Source organism: Benincasa hispida, chromosome 12 (assembly GCF_027475165.1).
Source record: "Benincasa hispida cultivar pf3 chromosome 12, pf3_genome.v1.1, whole genome shotgun sequence".
Lineage (NCBI taxonomy): Eukaryota > Viridiplantae > Streptophyta > Magnoliopsida > Cucurbitales > Cucurbitaceae > Benincasa > Benincasa hispida.
In genome coordinates, this window is record NC_143489.1 from 34,533,029 (window position 1) to 34,555,156 (window position 22,128).

Below are 22,128 nucleotides of genomic sequence, written 5' to 3' on the forward strand. Positions count from 1 at the left end.
TCGTCTATATCATAAACATTGTCTATTAGACATCAAATTGAAAGTTCATAAATTTATTTGAAACTTTTCAAAGTTGAAGAACCTATTAGATACAAGCATAGGTGTCTTTGGTGTCTACGATAGATTCGATCAGTCTCATGATAAAGAAAAGTCTTTTCCAATTTTCCACTAAGAAAAAAAGGATATCGCCATGACAACAAAATTTGCCTGATAAACTACTCAAAGCACCCCATGGTTTAGCAAAAATGAGGGAAATTTTGATCTATAAATATGAAATCGTAACTTAATCAAATTTGACAATTAAGTTGATGGGATTGATCATAATAGAGACTAATTAAATTGTTACAAATATAAAAATATATGAACTAAATAAATTTGAAAATAAAGTTTAAGAACATTTTTTCTTTTAGTAAAACAAAATCGAACACATTAAAGTGTTGACACGTCACAAGATACAATAACATCTAGTGATCTTCGACCCAAAAATCAAAGACATTTGTCCTTCGAACATGACAAATTAAACCATATACAACGAAATTACAATTCCAAAGATAAAAAGAGAAGTGGAGAATAATACAACCAAAAGTGATTTTTAACCCAAGTTATTGGTCGGCTCAAGTGCAAGTGAGCCAATTTGTGAGTAACGGCAACCACAAGATGCCGATTGCCGCAGCGATTTTCACTTCACAAGCAAAGCAATGCTTTTATCCCTTTCTTCTTTCTTGTGGCTGTGGCTGTGGCTCTTTTCTTCTTCTTCCTCCTCAAAATCTCTCACTCCTTTCTCTGGTCGACATTAATGGCGGCCAAGCTTCTACCATCATCTCATCTCTGTCCTCTCCCTTCCAATTCCTTCTCCGCCGTAGACCTAACTCCGCGCCCATGCTTCGGCCGACCTCGCACTCATTTCAAGCCGCACAGATCGGTAACCGTCAGAGTCAATGCGGAGCCGCTCGTCGTTCTCCAAGACCACCACAACTCCGCCTTCCTCTTGGCTGAGTCCGTCGGCTATTCCATGGCTAGTTACTACACTTCTCTCGGCCTCTTCGTCATCTCCGTCCCTGGCCTATGGTCTCTCATCAAGCGATCCGTTAAATCCAAGGTTATTTTATAAATTCATCTCCGATGCAATTCGAATTACATCGCTCTGTTATTCTCGTCTGTTTCTGTTGTGTTGTAATCCGTTGAAAATCGCATCGATTAGGTTGTGAAGAAGACGCTTGTTAGCGAAGGAGAATCGAAGAAGGAGCCGAATCAAATTGCTGGAGAGATCTTGTCGTTCTTCACTCGTAATAATTTCCAGGTCACAGATAGAGGCGAAACCATAACGTAAGGCGAATTTTCTCTTGGAATTGGAACGATTTTGTGATCCTTCCAATTTTTGTATGTGTGTTTAGTTGAATTGCTTGGAATGATGTTGTGGAGGTTCCATTGATGATTGATTGTGAAGGTTTGAAGGAACAATGGTGCCGAGTCGAGGGCAAGCAGCATTGTTGACATTCTGTACGTGCATTAGCTTGGCTAGCGTGGGCCTTGTTCTGACCATAACATTTCCAGATTTCGGCAACAATTGGTTTTGGCTTAGCAGCTTGAGTCCCTTAGCGTAAGTGCTAATCTACTTCTCTTCTTCTTTCTTGGCTGTTCAAGTTCCACCATTAACGCATAATTTGATGGACCGAGCTCAAAGGATCGAGTTGATTATTACTCAATCCAAAACTCAGTATTTCAAAATTATCATAATACTTCATTCAATGGATAAATACTCTATATAAAATTAGGGTCTAGTATGGTAATAATTTATTTTTTTAGTTTTAAAAAATTAAGTGTATAAACACAATTTTCAATAGTAAGTTTCTTTGCTATTTAATTTTTAAGGATGTTTTAAAAAATCAAGGCAAATTTTAGAAATTATAAAAAGAAAATAATAATAATAATAACTTTTAAAAAATGTTTTTTGTTTTTAAAATTTGACTAAGAATTTTAATATATTTTTTTTAAAAAATAAAAACTCTTGAAGATGTATGAATTTCAAAAATAGAAAACTAAAAACAAAATAGTTAACGAACAAAGTCTTGATTTTAATTTATGCAAAATGATTCTTAAAAAACTAAAGAAATTGTCCAGTCTTCTTGACTTAATAATTGATTTTGTTCATTCAAGATCTAAAATTGTGCTATTTTTATATGGCTAATTAACATTAGATTCGAATCTTCCTTAGAAGAAATTAACTTTTTATAACAATGCCAATATCAAAATTCCATCTCCGATTTTAAAATTCAAAGAGGATTTCAAAAGTATAAAGTAAAAAACAATATTGATTTGTTATGAATAAATAAGCTTCATTTAAAAACTTTTGATTAAAATAGATTTCGTAAGTATTTCAAAATTTATTTTGAATAGTTGTCATTGTCGAACACTTCAATTTTTTTTCAAAATAATTTATTTTCAAAATTAAACACTTAAAAAAATAAACCAGAGATTCCATGATAATAAACTAACCTCAAATTATTTGACAATTGCAGTGGGGCATACTACTGGGTGAAAGCATCAAGAAAGGAAGAGATCAAAGTTAAAATGATAGTTGGAGAAGATGGAAGCCTTGGAGAGATTATTGTTCAAGGAGATGACCAGCAGGTTGAGCAAATGAGAAAGGAGCTTCAGTTGAGTGAAAAAGGCATGGTTTATGTCAAAGGTATTTTTGAGCAATGATTATTAGTCTTTTTTTTTTTTTTTTTTTTTCTTTTGCTCCCTGAAGGAAACTTCATGAGTTAAGAGTTACATTCTAGTAGTTCCCAAATGCTAAATGTTCAAAAAAACTCAATCAATCAGTTCAGATTCTGGAAAAGATTCAAACTTGTACAACAAATTTTCAACACATGAATCATACAAATACATCAAAATTTGAATTTGCCCTTCACTTTCTTCGTCCACTCCAATAGGATGGTGGTATCTTCTAATCTATTATCTTTCACTCATTTAGAAAGATTATTCAGATTCATTCATGCATCAAGCAATGTTACAGTTACAGTGTTCTCACTGCATAAAAAAGCTTTCTAAAATCTCAAAGAAGTAAAAAGAAACAAAACATGTCTGCAACTTTATCTGCTTTAAATAAAAATTGAGGGTCTCGAACCTCTGTATTACCTTGAAAAGTGGAGATTGGTTTCTTAACCGATCAAAAGCTTGTTCTCATCCAAAAAGGTGTAGGTGGGTACCTCCAAATTGTAGGGTGCTGGCCCTTTACGGATTCTTCCAGAGATGTCGTAGTGAGAACCATGGCATGGACAAAACCACCCACCATAATCACCAGCATTTGGCAAGGGAATGCAACCAAGATGTGTGCAGACACCGATCACGACTAGCCATTCTGGATCCTTAACTCTCTCTCCATCCTGCTGAGGATCACGAAGAGATCCAATGTCCACGCTATTTGCTAACTTAATATCATCCTCAGTTCGTCGCCTGATGAATACTGGTTTTCCACGCCACTTAACTGTCACGGTAGAACCAGGCTCGATGCTTGAAAGGTCGACCTCAAGCGAGGCCAAGGCAAGAACATCCTTACTGGCTGACATGCTGAGGACAAACTTGAGAACAAGGAGACGAATCAAAGAAGCATAGACAAACCGACCACCTGATAATACAAAATAAGCAAATGCACGCTTGCTGGGGTCGCCAGGAGGAAACCGCTCATGATTGTAGTCGTCATAGACTATCTTTGAAGAAGGGTTCTTAATGGCAGCTACAGTTGCAGGAATATCCAGAATTAAACCATCGTCCTTGGTTGAGGTCAATGCATCAGAAGCAAAACCTAGCAGAGAGTCATTTCCATAAGATCATGAAACCACGCTAGAGCGGAAACAAATAGCCATGCATAAGGTGATGAATCACAAATTATAATTGAAAAGCTCATGCACAGCCTCTAAACGATAAAGTAGCTGTTCAAGACAGATTCCAAACAATAACCATATAATTGCCTTTTTTTCCACAATAATTGGTATCAGATATAAAACCAAATTACATGCACAATCATAAAAGCAGGCCTCTAAACCATTTCCAGTGTCTATTAGATTAATTACCAATATTTCTATCCTCGACTTCGTACAAGCTAGGGAGTAAAACTCCATAACCAGTCATGTACATGCAGAGTATTTTACAAATTAGATGTGCATACAAAAGGAAACTGTATAAATATCCCGAACCAAAATGTTCAGCCACAATGGCCAGTCAATTTTGCAAGAGTGTAGTACAAACCAACCATCACAGAGACAGAAGACAATTCTCAAGATAACAGGGTATTCTGTAATTGTTCTTGTTATGCCTAATTTCTAGAGCAAATTTTAAGGATTTTCAATGAGAGTTTGAATAAATTGATCTTCAGGGCCCATGAAATAAGATAACCTTTAATATTCACGGGAGTAAGTCTTTAGGGTGAACTTTCCTTTCACCAAAAGGTGTATCAAAAGGCAGACCTTGTTTCGACATTGCAAGAAATAGTGAGTTTTTCTTCAAATTAAAAAACTTCCAAGACCAAAACTAAAAGCAGGTGCAGGATTAAATTTTTTTAGAGACAAACGGATGGGATCCTTTACCTTGGAGGAATCATTCCATGATTTCTTCCTTGAAGATAATTCCTATACTTTTGAGTTCTTTTGTAACAATGTACAAACACAACTTCTTTGGGGTGTCTAAGATCAGTATTTCAAAGGAATGTAAAATGAGCGAGATAGGGTTCTGTATTTTCTGTGCAATTGCCCAAATTACAATGGATGAGCCTTCTTAAATAGAAGGAAGGAAAGAATAAAAAGAGTAGCAGATTGTACAAAGTTTGTAATTAAAAGTGAAATGTGTCACCATCTAATTGAAACACGCGGTAATACTGAAAACAGATTTTTTTCCCCTTTTATATATAGAATACTTTCATTGAGGAAAAAAAATGAACGAATACAAGGGCATACAAAAAGGCCAACCCACAGAAGACCCCCCTAGAGGGAGTTTCCAACTAAGTAAGATGTTTCCTAGAGAATAATTACAAAATGTCTACGATACCGAAGTCCAAAGAGAAACATAGAACCTCGCCAACGACCAAACTTCACTAGGGTCCCTATCCACACCTCTAAACGCTTTATTGTTCCTCTCTCCCAAAGATCCCACAACAAAGCACACACCCCGCAAGCTACAAAAAAAGCCTTTCTTTTTTAAAGGCAGATGGAGGAGGAATTCCCCAATCATCATAGAATATCCCTCTGGCGAGCTAACACAAAATCAAACTCCTGAAAGAGGGGAAAACACACAAAACTCACACTAGGATTTCCTCCACCTTCTGACAAATGATAAAGAAAGGACCCATTAACGAAGACTTCCTTCACAAAAGTCTATCCATCATCTGGAATTCCCCAATCACTTCTTCTTTAAGGTACATGAGAAAGTTCTTTTGTAAGTATATCCTAGATCATTTTTCTTATACTAATACTACATTATTCCATACAAGTAACAGGATCAATTATCCCCTCATACCTTCTTATCCAATATAGTAAATTAATTCATCAAAAACATTTCTATTTCTGACAGAAAATGTAAAATACTGTTTGCAACTTTTATGGACAGTATATTCAAATTCAGGCAATTGATCAAAATTCTTCCCAGTAATAACAAAAACACTCTACACGGGAAAGGCAATGGCTTAAACTTTGTCGATAATAATTACACTCCTTCAACAACAATAAACTATACCCAACGAACAGCCAGAAAAAATAAAATAAAATAAATCTGCTAATCGAGACCCCATATTGATATTGGCGAGCGTTTACAAGAACCAATTCAAAAATTTCTAAACACATAAAATATGGAACTAAACTACGATATGATCCCACTGACCAATTCACACTAAAACTTCCGTGTACTGGAAGAATAATTCTCGGCAGTATAGCATATGAATGATACCACGTAGTTTCCAGATTATAAAACATAAAGTATTAACTTAAGAGTGCGAAATGAAACGGTGGAAGATTTACGAACGAAAGAAGAAGAAGCGAGAGTTTCGGTGAAGGTGATTTCGTTAAAATGCCCCGAAAGTACCAGAAAAGAACTTTCACATTTTGAAACTATTTGCAAAACGAGAAACAATTAAGCAAATAAACATGATTAAAAAAAATCCAAAGAGATCAAACAGTGGATCAACAAAGATGAAGATCGATCTCCATTCCACGGTTAAACACGGTAATAGCAACTGCAAGCCAGATACTGAAATTTTTCGCTCTCAAACAGCGAAAAAGACATCGCATCGCGACAAAAAAAAAAAAAACCCTAAAAAACGCAATGAACCGAAAAGGAATAGGAACACAGAGATAAAGAAGCAAGGTGTAACCTCTAGAATTGCGATCAAAGTGAGGTCGGATGGGGAAAGTGTTGAAGAATCCGGCGGATCTGAAATCATTGGAAGGGGCGGAATCACTGGAATCAATGATGCTGTGAGAACCGGGCAAAGAAGAGGCAATAGTGGGCCTCAAACGCGAAGAAGAGAGTGACGAGAGCCTTCGAGCGGCAATCCTCAACATCTTCGTCAACCTTCGGGTTTCGATTTGGAGGGATATTGAGAACTCAGAAGAACCAGCCTTTTCCCCGGTTCGCTTGACCTCAAACCTGTTTTACTTTCTTTGGCTATCGTCATGGTCTTTTTTTCTTCCCCCCTTTTTTTTGTTATTGCTAAAGTTTGGACTTTGGAGTAGGGTAATTTTTTTATTTTTTATTTTTTAGTAAATATTTGAATCGCTGATTTCTTAATCACAATAAATAATTTTTATATAAATTTAAAAAAATATATGAAAATCAATGAAAATTGTTATAATTAATTAATGAAACTTTGCTTAATTTGAAAAATTTGTTAGAAATATTATGTTTAAATTTTCACCTTATAAAATTAGTATGTTTTTTTGAAAATTTGTAAGAATAATTTCTCTTGGATGAGATCGGCCATTGACACTTAGTTAAAAAAAAATCATTTTTTCTAACTTATTGATTGTTTTAGATTTATAAATCGATATTTAGGTAAAAAAATCTAAATGTTACATAATCTTTCCAAATTAAAAAATCACACTATCAAATTAAAAAGAAGTTTATCAACATCATTACACATTTTTAACCGACGTTTACTCGAAGTTGAATTTGGGTGTAAAACTCAAATTGTAGTGATATATAATAACGTGGTTACTATTTTAGAATAATTCAAGATCTAAAACTTAGGATAAATTCCTTCGTGTAGTATTATTCATTTAATACTTTTGCTAATCTCAATTAAATTGAATAATATTTTTTGGAAGACACCCAGGTATTCCGTAGCAAAATATTATATAATGTATTTCAAAATAAGTCCATAATTTATTAAACATTCAAGTACTCGTGACTTACTAGTTTGATACTACGTGTATTGCAAGTGGTGTATAACATTTAAAATAAAATTTAATTATGAAATTTTAATAATACAAATTTAATTTATGAATGAGAGAGTTTTATTCTTTAAATAAGTCATGAAAAAATATTTATAAAAATTTTGGATGTTCGGTGAGGAAAAGTAATAGTTATTTTAATTGAGTTTAAAATATATTATTAAAAATATATAAATTAAACATGTTTAAAAGAACATATAAACTAAAATATTTTGTACTAATTTTTTAAAAAATAAATTGTGATAGTCACCTTAGCAATATATATATATATATTAATTAGGATTATTTGATTATCTTCACAATCTCGAACTTTAATGTAAACCAAAATATTATTATTATTTTTTTAAAAAAAAGTGTGCTCAATTGATTAAAAAATGTGTTTCATATTTTGATTTGAAATATTGGATTGTCTTTTTAATTTTTAATTTTAATTTAAAACAAAAAAAAAAAGTTGAAAACTAAAAGATAGATGTCGATGCCAAACTTTGGCTAAGGAAAAATGCACCGACCTCCATGTGACAACAACGGTAAATTTGTAATTTAAGGAAGAGAGAACCTACAAAAAAAAAAAAAAAGTTGTGATACTTAAGTCATTAAAAGAATGATATAATAGAAGAAGTCAGAAGTTCTTAGTTACCTCGTATGGAGCCATAAGTGTGTATCTATAGGGAGAATGAGACAGAGTTTACATTTTCCTCTTATGATAAGGATGATATGAATCTTTCCTAATTCTAATAAGTTGAGATTAGATATGATTAGAAAAATCCACTATATCTATTATTTCTCCTTCTTTATCTTATTAGGGTTCTACATTGGGCAGAACGCGTGTGGATCTTACTCGAGTCGAGGCTGACTGACCCAACATTTTACCTAGGCAAGCTCAGGTTTCATCCCTTAAGACCTAATTATATTGGGCATTTGGCTACTAGACCAATATTGACCGAGGCTGACCAGGCCCAATTCACATACTGGCCTATCCCTTTGATCTTCTCTTGCTATTTCTAGACTATTTACACTTGATTCTAGAAACCACCCATAACATTAGCGTCCCACTCCCAAGTTCGGATTTGTGGTCCTTCTAGCCATTCATCACAGGTTTTGATCCTAAGAACCTATCTTGGGAGTATACTCTCCCCTTCGATTTCCATGCTACCCCATCATGAAACTTAATCCAGACTTATTGGCGACTGTTAGGCTTATCGAGCCAAACCCTTTTGAGGTCTAACTAATCTTTCAACGCGCTTTTCTTTCTTATGACAAAGTTATGTGTCGAGCTATGTTGGGCCCACCTCAAGCATAGGCTCCTCACAGATTTTTTGTTCTTTATACCCTAGGTGTTCCTCGGGCCATGAGCTGATTTGGAATATTATCCGGCTAATCCTATTAGGACTTAACTAGCTTCATGTCCTAACTTTCCATCCCTAGGATAGAGTTGCGGTGGCTTCTTCTTTTTGTTGTAGCTTGATCATTGATAACGGGCAGAAATGCACGTTATTACAGTGCAAATAAGTAAAACAATGAGGGAATGTGACGGTAAAAATATAAAAAATCATGTCCAAAAGCGGTAAACTGAGAATATTGCGATCGAATGTGCCCATCATATAAAAGCAACTAATTTACTTATTTTGTGCAGGAAAAATGCGTTGGTGTAAGTAAAATTGTGATCCAAAGAATTTGGCATCCGCGCACATTAAAGGATTGCGACCGCAAAGTCATGTGATCGTATGCGCTCGTGAGAAGTTGCTCAAGAAGATGGTGATAACGGGCAGAAATGCACATTATCATAGTGCTAAGTTCTTAAACAATTCTGGTTTGCGTTGATGAAATATGTTAGATTGCGTCCAAAAAGCTTCAAATTCATAATATTGCGGTCGCATGCATTCATCGCATAGAAATAGTTGATTTTTGTGTTTTTATGTAGAATATGCATTGACGCAAGGCGAAAATTGCGATCATAGGAAATCATTGGTCGACCGCAACATTATTGCAAGGCTTTGCGGTGATTGTGTTCACAAACATTTGCTCAAGAATGATTGCCACAACCTGGTCAGCACAACTTGATGGGCGCATCTAGGTGAAAGGCACAATTAATCGCGATGAGACAGAAAGCTGATGACAATCGAATCTGAATTAAGCTGATTGCCGCTAACGATAACAAGTACATTCAGCTTTTCGGTGACAAATATTCGGCGCATCAGTCAGGAAATTAAAGCCATCCCATCCAAGCAATCATAAGAGAGAAGTCGCCTTCACCTCGAAGCTCTATAAATACCAGAGGCATCCTTCAGATTAGGGGTTAACCATTTCACGAATTTGAGAGCTCAACTCGTCTTTGTCCATAGTTTTCCTTTTTATTTTAAGGCGGAGCAAGAGAAGAGTAAAGACGCCGGAGATTGCTCAGGGAAACTCGAGAGAAAACCTTGAGGCGTAAGAGTAGAGAGCGGGCCAATTCTCGCGAGAGCGAGTATCTTTTGAACACGAGTAGAAAAGACAGTGTAAAAGCCTGGGAAGCAAGAGATTACTACCAGGCTCTTTATTCTATTCTTGCATTGTTATTTTGTACTTCATCTTTATATTTATACAATGGAAGTTCTTATTCTACATTTGGGATTAGAACTGCATAAACAAGAGATCTAGACTTAGAGATAAGCTCTGTTTGTCAACACTGCATCGCATGCACCCTAGAGATAGGTATCATATTATGTGGTCGCATATTTGTGTGGATGTCATTTTGTCATCGCATAAATAGGAATAGAGGCTTATGTGTAGGCCTTGTAGACTTATCACATATATCGCATGCGTTCTAGTCTTAGAAGCTGTGGCATTCGCATCGAGAGGTGGTTTAATGTTGTATGCATGTTGCATGATCGCATATCATGAATGCATCCTAGGAAGTGTTAGCCAAAACTTTTCTTGCGTTCACGCCAAGTATAACATGAACGCAAGTTTCTCGGGTAATCCGAGGTCGAACACAGGGACTTGTAGCTATATATATGTGGTGATGTGCATGCGGCGATTTAAATAAAAGAATGATGGAGGGGTTTCTATATTAACACTACTCCTACTCCTAGGTAACAGACAACGCAATGAGAATATGCATGAGAGGTAGAGATACGATAACACTTGACATGAAACAAATGAATGGGAAAATAGATAAAATGCGGAGATGTTTTCATTGCAACCCTTAAGAGTGATCGCAAGGACAACCTTAGTCAACACAAGCCATGCGATCATGCAACACACATACAATAGTAAACCACCTCTCGGTGCGAATGCTACGACTTCTAATGCTAGAACGCATGTGATATATGCGATAAGTCTATAGGACCTACACATAAGTCTCTATTCTTATTTATGCGATGACAAAATGACACACACACAAATAAGGCGACCACATAATATCATTCCTATTCCTAGGGTGCATGCGATGCAGGTTAACAAATGGAGCTTATCTCTAAGTTCCTCATTCTTTTCTATGCGTTCCAATCCGCTCTCTCGAGTCTTAGATTTGGGTTTTAGACTACTCTCTCAAGTATGCCTAAATGATGAATGATGCGCTCATAGAACAAGGTAATCGCATGAACTTGGCTGACTTAAGCTTATTCCTATCTTTAGTGAACAATGCATACATTGCTTAATGCTTCCAACCACTTACCCTCTCGGGCAGTTACCTGTTGCTGACTTTACTCATAGACAAGCAATGCGTTAGCCTATAGACAGGCATTGCCGCAGCTTCACACTAAGCAAATAAGGTTACTCATACACTCGCGCAACGTACATCTCTCGGTGGGTTGCTACATGCTTCATATCCCTAATCCACATGATTAAGTATGCAATACCCAAGCAATCTCACTAAGTGTTGTAATGAAAGTAAAGATGCTAAGCACAGAAGATGGAGATGGACTCGAAGGAACAGAGAAATGCATTGAAAATAAATTGTATTAATTTCTTAATTCCAAAATGTCATACAATACAATATGAGAAAAGAAAGGAAAAGGAAATGACTGGCTGGAAGCAAAGATTTGCTCCTAGCGGATGTGCGTCAAGGCTGCCGGTGGTGCCATGGATGGGCGGAAGAACTGACTCTCTCAAGATCTAACTCCGGTCGAAGGCTCCGGTCGTCACTTGAAATGGATGAAGGAGGTGAAGAACTCTTAACCGTCTTCTCACGCGTTTGTCTGGATCGCGGGAAAAATCCCCATATCACAAGAATCATCCCTGGATAACTTGAATTTCTGCTCATCGACTTCTATTTATAGAGGTTGGGTCACCGAAAACATTAATTGGATTGCTCTGAGTTTGACATTCGACGCGTTAGTCCTTTCCGAACCTCTGCCACTAATGGCATGGTAGGTGAAATGTCAGCATCAACTTTGGATTTTCTCGAGGTAGATGCGTTGATACGTTCATTCCACCTAACTTGCATTGATCCCATTAGCATGCGTTGTCGCGTAGCCATAATCATTCAATGACCGCATTCGCTTAATACCGCAACTCTACATGATGACCACAATCGCTTGATGAGTGCAACTCCCATGTGATGGACGCATATGGCTAATTACCGCAACATCCATGCGTTGATCAATGCGTTTGCCTTTGCGATAGAGTGTTTATCCACATGTGGTCATCTATGTGATGGTCCGATTTTCGCGTTTGCGTTCATTTCCTGCATTAGCTACAAAAATAGAACATTGAACACATAATAACGCAAAATAACGGGTTAGCTGAGATTCAACATGCTAATCGACACAAGCTTACTTTCTCGTGAATTCCTATCATGATTGCCACATATTCTGCCTAACAACCTTCATAATTTTAAGCAAAAGGCCTAGGATGACATGCATTTCTGCATGTCATCATAAATACCGAAGGCCACCATCGATAGAGAGTTTGCCATATAGAATAGAGAGCATATAGAAGATATTTAGCTGTCATTCTATGCATAGTCATACTTAGAAGACGGAAACGATTAAAGAGAAGAAGATGCGAAGAGATCATTCCCGGACAGCTCGGAAGACTATCGGGAAGCGCTAAAAAAGAAGAGAGGGCTAACACTTGCGGAAGCAAGGACATACATTTGAGCAGAGTTGGAAAGAAAAGACAGTGTAAAAGGTCACGGGAAGCAAGACATTGCTACTGGGCTTCTTATCTCTACATTCTATTGTTATTCTATATTTTGCATTTAGTCTATAGACAATGGAAATCTTAATTCAACTTGTGCTCAATCTCTCTATATCTCGCATGAGTAGCTAAATTACGGAATGGGTTGAGAAGCACATAGCTAGCATGACCTAAGATCTTCACTTTATGCGATCATCTTGTCTTATGTATGCGTCATTAACCCTTTAGAGATGCTCGGGAGAGTGGTATAAAGATAGAATCTAGGCTTGGGAAAGTCAGATTAAAATCTAGGCTCGAGAGAGTCGGATTAGAACCGCATAAGTAAGAGATAGAAACTTAGGAATAAGTTCTGTTTGCTATTAACACATCGCATGCACCTTAGAGATAGGATATGATAGTATGCGGTCACCTTGTGTATGTGTGCATCATTCATCATCGCATAGACAAGAATAGAGGCTTGGGCATAAGTCCTATCGACGTTATCATATACATCGCATGCGTCCTAGAAATAAGAATGATGACATTTGCATTGGAAGATGACTTGCTGTCGTGTGTGTGTAGCATGATCGCATAACTTGAATGCAATCTTAGGAAGTGTTAGCTAAATCCCTTCTCAACCCGTTCACCGCATACTCATTGTAATTCTTGTTTTCATCAACTCTTTGCTCGCATCCGTCGCATAGGATTTATACTTAAACTAAATACCAACCAACTTATTTGTTTTTGCCACCGCAAAGGAATCAAAATTTACTGCCGCATAGTAACTCAGTAGTCCTTGTGTTCGACCCTGGACTTACCAGGAAACCTAGTGAGATTTATACTTGGGTTTTACTAGGAAAACTTGCATGTGCAATGCATAAATCATCATCGCAATTATACACCATTATTGCATCACATTTACAATGCATCAATCATCAATCTCGTAGTTCTATTGCTTATCTTCAATAATTCTGTAGCTTAATCATCATTCTCATAGCTTCTTTTCCTATCTCACTTAAATAAGGTTAATTTATCTATCTTTTGTGACAGATTTTGAATTTGGTTAATTGACTGTGGGGTGGCCAGCCCCTAGTGTTCACCAAATATCTTTACTTAGAAAACTATTTGAGTCCCAATTGAGTTTCTTATGCCAATTTTCTATTTTGTGAGTAATTAAGTCTTCTTTTAAGGTTTCTTAGTTGTCTTTATAAAATCCTTATTAAGTAATGGTGGTGTCTTGGATATGTATGTATGTGACTTGTGTTGGGATTAGTGTCATAAATCTTTTGTATTCTCGAACAAATTGTTATTAATAAAATAAAATTTATTTTATGAGCATACACTCACTCCAATAAACTAAGATCCTAGGTTATCTTATATAATTTAAACATATATGTAGAGACATACGGATGAATCATGTTTAAATGATAATCTAAATGGTCTGTAGTAGATGGATAAGACTGAGTACCTTATCTTGGTGACACTATGGTACGACCCGCTTTATAGATGTTACAAAGTGTTGTAAAGTACTATAAATGATCTGATCCTGATCATTCATGTGGAGACATGTGAGCGAGAGTATCCTATACAAAGAGTTTGTATAAGACCGGACCACGAAATGATTAGTCTTATTATATAACACCGTGATAGTAGAGACTTACATTTCACCAGGATGACAATTTTTGACATGACCTGAATCTTGAGTGAGTTGTGAACTCCTACCTATGAAGGTGGTCCTTTGATTTGTATGGGTGAGAATGGCCAGATTGCTAACTCAATATGCATACCATTTCGGGGATTTGTCTAATTGCGGAGCTGGGAATACAACTACAGAAAACAGAGTTCATTCCTTCCCTGATGTCGGGGTAAGTAGATAAATTGATCCCTTAAGGGCTGATTCTGGGGCTTGAATAATGTGGCCACACCCTCTCCTTGCTCGAGAAGGACTTGGTCATAATTGGACTATGACTTATTGTTCATTAGAGGAATCAGTGGTACTTAATGAGTTAGATGGAACTACAGGGGCAAAATGATAATTTTGGCCCAACTATACTTATGAGCAATTTGTGAATGGTCCTCGCATTGTTGACTGATTATATCCAATAGACACATAAACATATCTGTAGTGCGAAGAGTGCAACTATCGGTCTTTAATGAAGTGACCGACAGTTAATGAATGTTGGGTAATTTAATTAAAGAGTTTAATTAGTTATCAAGTACCATTGGAGCTTCAATCTATAGGCCCATCAGGTCTCCTCTGTAACTCAACAAGGATTTATTGAGAATTAAGTTTTCGATTAATTTGAATTGTTCAAATTAATTGAGGAAATTAATTATATGTGATAAAATTAATTAAATTAATTATATGTGATAAAATTAATTAAATTAATTATATGTGATATAATTAATATAATGTATTAGATACATTATAATATAAAGTATTTTGAGAGGAATTAAATATTTGATTATGATTCAAATATTAGTTATATGGATGAGATTGCTATAATTGAATTTAGTATAAATATGATTTATATTAAATGTCATGTAATGTTGAGAGAAAATACAAATTATAGGTTATATTGTATTTGATACATTATAAAAACTATAGGTTATACGTTATATTTGATATAACTGAATGGATGAAAACCTTAAGACACAACGGAAGCCAAAAACACGAAACCATTTTGTTTGGATTTTTTTCTTTTCAAATTGGCATTTAAAATCAAAACAATTTTTTCATTGGAATAAAAGGTAATAACGATTAAGCATGCTATTCCCAAAAAGACTAATTATATAGAGAAGAAACCCACCTTGCAAAACTTTTGACAATTCTGTAGAAGTTCTCTGTTGAATTGGGATTGGGCACCACCACTTGAAAATGTAACGACCCGACCCCCAAGGACTCAAGCTAGGCCGTTACTAAACACATGCATGCCTGAAACTTAAAACGACACCCTTTTATTGTGAAATAAATGCTAAATAAATAAGGTAAATTTAAAATACCTCCATTAAATTCAATATTAAAAATAAATGATAGGATACCCATAAATCATAAATGATAATAAATAGATCTGAAAAAAAATCTTAACAGTAAGTTTCAAACATCAAAGCTGAAAGTTGAAAAACATGAAAAGGAATCTAAATATTATGAACGGAAGCATAAAACCGGTCCCCAATGGCTCGCTCATGGATTCCTCTCATCATTCACCAGCGTGTCCCTGCCCTTAACTGAAACATAAACATGAGAAATGGTGAGTATAAAATATTTAGTAAGTAACCCCATTACTAGGGCCAGGCTAGGCATCTATGTCCTCTAGATGCCTACCTCTAGTAGGATGTAAGCACTCCCTTAGTCCTCATGGGACACATACATACATGAATAACTGAACTTCATCCTACTGTAGTTAAATATATCCACTACCTCTAGTAAGTCCCGTAGGACCCACAACCTCTGGTGAATCTCGAAGGAAACATCATCTCTAGTGAATCCCGAAAGAAACAAAACCTCTGGTGGATCCCGAAGGAAACCACCAACTCTAGTGAATCCTGAAGAAAACACAACCTTTGGTAGATTCCGAAGGAAACCACCACCTCTAAGTGAATCCTGAAGGACACATAACCTCTGGTGAATCCCAAAGAAAAGCACCACCTCTAGTGAATCTCGAATGACACACAACCTCTAGTGGGCATCCAACTAACAGTGAGGATACTATCACGATTACAACATCATAAGTATCATAACATGGTTCTATACCATACATATACACCTCATCATCTAGTTGTATAACATACATATACATCTCATCATCCTAGTCCCATAACATACATATACATCTCATCATCCTCATATCAAATAGAATCTCATAGAATAATAATATACTCAAATCATGCTAGAATTTGAATATCTCTATGCGTATCTAGTCCTTTAAATCCTCATATCAGCAACGCATACATAAACATCAAACCATCATCAAATCCTCAGTAAATCATAACTACATTTTCCTGGCGCATGGGCAGTTCCAGTAGTAAGATTACTTACCTCTAATTGCAACTTTAGAAACTAGTAAGCTTAGCCTCTTCCTTGCCTGACGAAACCTTGAATCAAACCAAAGTAGCAAACAAGCAAATACGAAATTTCAATCTCTAAGCACAGTTTCCAAAACCGCCAATCCTAGACCAAAAGCTTTTCAACAACTTACTAGAAACCCATGAGATCAAACTTAAATCACCCACAACGAAAATACCAAAAAACCTTAAGATTCTCCCTGAAACTTGAATCTGAACATCCAAACATAATGGGTAAGTGTGAAACGAAATCAATAGTTTGATTGGCTTTCAAAGGAAACCCCACACACTTACAAAATCTTACCGAAATCGCAACGATGACACTGAACCGACGACAACAGCGCGTAAGACTGAGCGGAGGAGCAGTGTCGGACGATTGGAGTTTTGCCAGTGAGCAGCGCGCGACTGGGGGAGTTGGATCCGATCGGCTGCAGGAGAGGCTACGTCTAGCACGATGTCGGGTCGTGAATTGACGAGGTGGGGCAGACGGTTCTAATAGTTTGACAACTTCACGGCCCAGATGTGGCAAGTAGACGGGAGTTGGATGGGCGACGGACCTAGCGCGCAGAGAAGATTGGCTGGTCGGCGAGGCGGCGACGTGTTGGGTCAAAGGTCGGAGGGGAGGGATGGGTCGTGTGGCATGCGGAAGAAAAAGAAACTAGGGGGTGGCAGTGATAACGGGCAGAAATACATGTTATTACAGTGCAAAGTTATAAAACAATGCAGGATTGCGACGGTAAAAATATATAATATTGCGTCCAAAAGCATTAAGTTTACAACATTGCAATTGCATGCATCCATTGCATTAAAAACAACTAACTTATGTAATTTTTGCAGAAAATGCGTTGGCGCAAGGCGGAATTGCGATCCAAAGAAATTAATGTCCGAGCGCATTAAGAGATTGCGGTCGCAAGGCTATGTGATCGTTTGCGTTTGCAAAAATCTGCTCAAGAAGGTGGTCGTATAGAGCCAACGCAGTAAGGTGAAAGCTTAATAAATCACGATGGGACAGAAGCTGATGACGGTTGATTTTGAATTAAGTTGACAAGCCATTAACGACATACTGTAGCAAGTACACTTAACTTTTCGATAACAAATATTCGGTGCATCAGACAGAGAATTAATGACATCCCATCAGTGCAAGCATTCAATAGAAAAAGCTTTTCACCCTGAAGCTCTATAAATACTGAAGGTCACCTTCATTGAAGAAGTTTGCTCAGTTTGAAGAGTTCAACATATAGAAGATAGCTAGCCTTTGTTCATAGTTTCCTTATACTTAGAAGGCGGAAGCGAGAGAAGGGGAAAGACGCTAGAAGATCATCCTGGTCAGCTCGAGAGAGTGCCAGGGAGCGTGGAAAGCAGAGAGAGGGCCGATTCTTGCGAGAGCAAGAATATCTTTTGAGCAGAGTAGAGAAGAACCATGTAAAAGCCTTGGGAAGTAAGAAATTGCTACCAGGCTCTTTATCTTTATTTCACATTATCATTCTGTATTTTGATTTCATATATAGAATGGAACTTGCATTTCTATATCTGTTCACTCTCTTTACAATACGCATGAGTAACTAAACTTTTGAATGGGTTGAGAAGTACTTAGGTAACATGACCTAGGATCATCATTGCTTGTGATCATCTTGTCTTATGTTGCGTCCATCACCCCTTTAGAGCTACTCAAGAGAGAGTCTAAAGAAAGAACCTAAGACTTGATAGAGCTATGTTAGAATCTAGACTTGAGAAAACAAGATTAGATCTGCATAAGCAAGAGATAGAGACTTAGAGATAAGTTCTGTTTGCCAACATGCATCGCATGCACCCTAGAGATAGGCTATGGTAGTATGTGGTCGCCTTGTGTATGTGTGTGTCATTCGTCATCGCATAGACAAGAATAGAGGCTTAGATGTAGGTCCTATAGACATCATCGCATATATCGCATGTGTTCTAAAATTAGAAGCCATAGCATTTGCATTGAGAGATGACTTGTTGTTGTATGTGTGTAGCATGATCGCATAACATGAACGCATTCCTAGGAAGTGTTAGCTAAATCCCTTCTCAACCCGTTCCCCCGCATACTCATCGTATCTTTCGTATTATTAACTCTTTTCTCAACTCCGCTACATAAACTTTATACTTCAAACAACATACCAACCAACACATTGTTTATTTATTATCGGAAAGTAATCGAAAACCACCATCGCATATTGTTTCCTTAGTCCCTGTGTTCGACCTTGGGCTTACCAGGCAACTCAGTAGGATTTATACTTGGATCTTGCTAAGAAAACTTGCATGCACAACACATATTCACCATCGTATTCTACACCATTATTTCATCGCATTAACATACGCACCAGGCAGCTTGGAAAAACGTGAGGGGTGAGGGAGAGAGAAATTTTTATAAATAATAAAAAGAATAATATATAAAATAAAATAAAAAAAAATATACTTTATTTTATTTTATCATATCTCATTTTATTATTTCCCTTTCAATTTTTTTTAATCCCTCTTTCCCTTTAAATGTTCAATTCAAAAAATTTTAACCCGTTCACTTCCATAATGAAATTAATTCTCGACATTAATTTCAAATAAAAAAATTAGGTGGCATAAAAAGTCCAATTTCCATAACTTCCATTTGATTAACCAATTAAATTGAAACATCTATTTCTCAATAATTAAACCTCACTAATCCAATTAAATTTCTAAAATAAACAAATTATCTCGAATATTACAAAATACTGAAATTACATTACGAACAAAAGTTTCGGAATGTTACAAGAAACCTCCTTATTCTTGCAGGGAATTGAGGCTATGGAGAATTATGGGATTCTCTCTTTTGGGATTGGGAATATCATAAAACGACTTTTTCTTTCTTTTCTCAGGAAGATGAAAACACATATAGAGAGCTTAAGAGTCTCCTCCTCCTTCTACAAAACAAAACCCTTTTGTTAGAGAGAGAGGGATGGTGAGAGAGGGAGAGAAAAACGTGGGATTGATCCCACATTTTCTCGTAACTTCCCTAAAATAGGGAGTTAGTTAGTTTAAATTAAATTAATTAAATCATGTTTAATTAAATAATTATTTAAATCATATTTAAATGATTACCTCTCACATAACCTATAGTTTTAATGCACATCCCAATTAATAATTTTGAATTATGTCTAAAATTAAACTAAATTATATCCAAAATTAATAATAAAGTCTAAAATTAAACTTTATATTAAAATGTATCAACATACATTAAAAAAATCCCAATTGAATTTGAACATTTTAAATTCAATTTAATGACAAATTACCTCAATATCTTTTACAAGATAGGAAGGGGACCTAATGGACCTACAGATTGGAAGCTCCAACAATGTGAGATTAATTAACTAAACTCATTAACCAAATTAATCAATATTCGTCAACTATGGGTATACTCCATTAAAGACCTACAACTGCACTTTTCTCACTACATATATGTTTTTGTCTATGAATATAGACCAATAACAGTAAGTTAGTCCTTCACAAGTGTTCACAACATCAACTGGGTCAAATTACCGTTTACCCTTAGGTTACCTCTACATTCTTAAGTACCAGTGCTCCTCTAATAAACAACATGTTTATGGTCCAACCATTAAACAGAAACCCTTATTGGGCAAGTGAGAGAGTAGGGCCCTTTGTTCAGGTCCCGGAGACACCACTTAAGGGAACACTCATCTACTTACCTTGAAATGGGAAGGAGCAACATCAATCTTGTATGATTATGTTCCCAGCTACCCACTCGGTCTTATCCCCAAAATGGTAGGCATATTGAGTCATGAATTGGCTACTCTCACCCATATAAATCAAAGGAAAATCCCTCATAAAAAATAGTTCATAATATACTCAGGAGTAAGACTAAGTTACCTAGGTCATCGTATTGAAATAGAAACCTAAATAGTCCTCGGAGTTACATCTAATGGTTACTATTTCGCAGTCCAGTCTTGTGCAAACTCTTTGAACAAGATACCCTCACTCACGTGTCTCCTACACGAATGCGTTGGATCACTGCGTTTGTATCAAATACAAAGTGGGTTATATCCATAGTGTTATCAGAATAAGGTATCTAACCTTATCCCTATATTATAGACCCTTTAGGCTGTATCTTGAACATTGATCCCTATATGTCTCTACATACAGTTCAAGACTCTTAAGACAGCCTCAGAGGTTAGTTTATTGGATTTTAGGGTTAATAAGATAAATTAAATAAAACATCATTAACACTTATTCATAAAAACATTAATAACTATTCATTAATGATGGTCATTTAATTATATTCACCATCTACGAGTTTTAGGGCTTAAAACCCAATAATAACATATAGTTATATATATATATGAAGAAAATCGTACATGAGGATTTCCATGAGCAGTGGAAGAATCGTTCCAAATTCTATTCGAATTGAACATAAACAATTACAGTACAAGAACGAAAACTAACAGTTCGTGCACAAAACGAAATTACAACATGCTTAGATAGAATTCAAGGGATAGAGTATGCGTACCTTTGAAAAAACATTCTTCAAGAATCCCTCAACAGTCTCCAAGTGTTCAAGAACAGCAACACTCGAACACAACGACTGGTACAACACAAGCAACAGCACGAACACAACGAATGGCCAACAACTTCTTGAATCCAATCAAGTCACACTCGATCCATGAACTGAGTGAGGACACCACCATAATGGTTACCTTGGTATTCTCAATGTGAGAATCCAGGAGTTGTGGGCTCTGTATGATCTTGGCTTAAGGAAGAGACTGGAGGACAACGATCGTTTAGATGATCGAGCAAGTGGGAGATAAGACACTGTCTATCGTATAGATGATGTGCTCAATCATGTAGTAAATGGCAGCCTATCGTATAGACTATGCCACGTGATTGTTTAGCTATGATTAACTAATGAACTATCATATAGTCAAAGCTCCACGATCGTTTAGTCTCTATATAGCTATCTCTTAGTGAAACACTTTCACTTGATAACTTTCTCCGTGAGTAATTTTTCGAATGAGGCAACTACCTAAAATTAGGAAAGCATTTTTCCTTTTATCTCACGGTTACCATAAAACCACCAATAACCTCCCACTCAATCGATTATAAGAGAAAAAGAAATTAATTGTCATATAATTAATATATTATAAATAAATATGATAACCAACTTACCATATTATATTTATAACCTATAGTTTTAATATTTCATCTCAGGAAACATATAAACCATAATTCTTTTTCTATTTTATGGCACTTAATGCAAATCATATTTACATTAATTTCTCCACTTGATGTATCTCATACATCACAACAATTATATCATATATAATTGAATTTCCTCTCGTTAATTTGAACACTTCAAACTAACCCCAAGAACTGATTCTCAACTTGAATCCATTGAGCTACCAAGGGGACCTTATGGACCTGTAGCTTGAAGCTTCAACGGTAAGTGGATAACTGACTAAACTCTTTAGTCACGAGATCCACCATCTGTTAACTGCCGGGCACTCTACTAAAGACT

General features: G+C 36.1%; 2 protein-coding genes and 1 long non-coding RNA gene across 3 annotated transcripts; 1 reads left to right on the plus strand and 2 right to left on the minus strand.

Annotated features, from left to right (window-relative positions):
* Positions 1-374: 374 nt before the first annotated feature.
* LOC150031956 (uncharacterized) lies at positions 375-2,634 on the minus strand. The gene is made up of 2 exons (XR_016525226.1): positions 2,497-2,634; positions 375-1,635 (listed from the first exon to the last, which is right to left on the minus strand). It is a non-coding gene; the product is annotated as an uncharacterized LOC150031956 (long non-coding RNA).
* CCB1 (cofactor assembly of complex C) lies at positions 495-2,914 on the plus strand. The gene is made up of 4 exons (XM_039018730.2): positions 495-1,099; positions 1,202-1,326; positions 1,448-1,600; positions 2,520-2,914. The coding sequence occupies exons 1-4, from the start codon at positions 797-799 to the stop codon at positions 2,704-2,706; spliced, it is 768 nt and encodes a 255-aa protein (XP_038874658.1). The 5' UTR covers positions 495-796; the 3' UTR covers positions 2,707-2,914.
* Positions 2,915-2,972: 58 nt separating this feature from the next.
* Positions 2,973-6,682, minus strand: LOC120067218 (cytochrome b-c1 complex subunit Rieske-4, mitochondrial-like). Its single transcript, XM_039018729.2, has 2 exons — positions 6,365-6,682; positions 2,973-3,808 (listed from the first exon to the last, which is right to left on the minus strand). The coding sequence occupies exons 1-2, from the start codon at positions 6,552-6,554 to the stop codon at positions 3,165-3,167; spliced, it is 834 nt and encodes a 277-aa protein (XP_038874657.1). The 5' UTR covers positions 6,555-6,682; the 3' UTR covers positions 2,973-3,164.
* Positions 6,683-22,128: the final 15,446 nt, after the last annotated feature.

Bases quoted from the DNA above. Each gene is read 5' to 3' on its own strand.
- CCB1 (XM_039018730.2), top strand. From the start codon at position 797: ATGGCGGCCAAGCTTCTACCATCATCTCATCTCTGTCCTCTCCCTTCC. The intron at 1,100-1,201 runs GTTATTTTATAA...CGCATCGATTAG, and splicing joins AGCGATCCGTTAAATCCAAG to GTTGTGAAGAAGACGCTTGT. The intron at 1,327-1,447 runs GTAAGGCGAATT...TTGATTGTGAAG, and splicing joins GATAGAGGCGAAACCATAAC to GTTTGAAGGAACAATGGTGC.
- LOC120067218 (XM_039018729.2), bottom strand. From the start codon at position 6,554: ATGTTGAGGATTGCCGCTCGAAGGCTCTCGTCACTCTCTTCTTCGCGT. The intron at 3,809-6,364 runs GTTACACCTTGC...ACTCTCTGCTAG, and splicing joins CTTTGATCGCAATTCTAGAG to GTTTTGCTTCTGATGCATTG.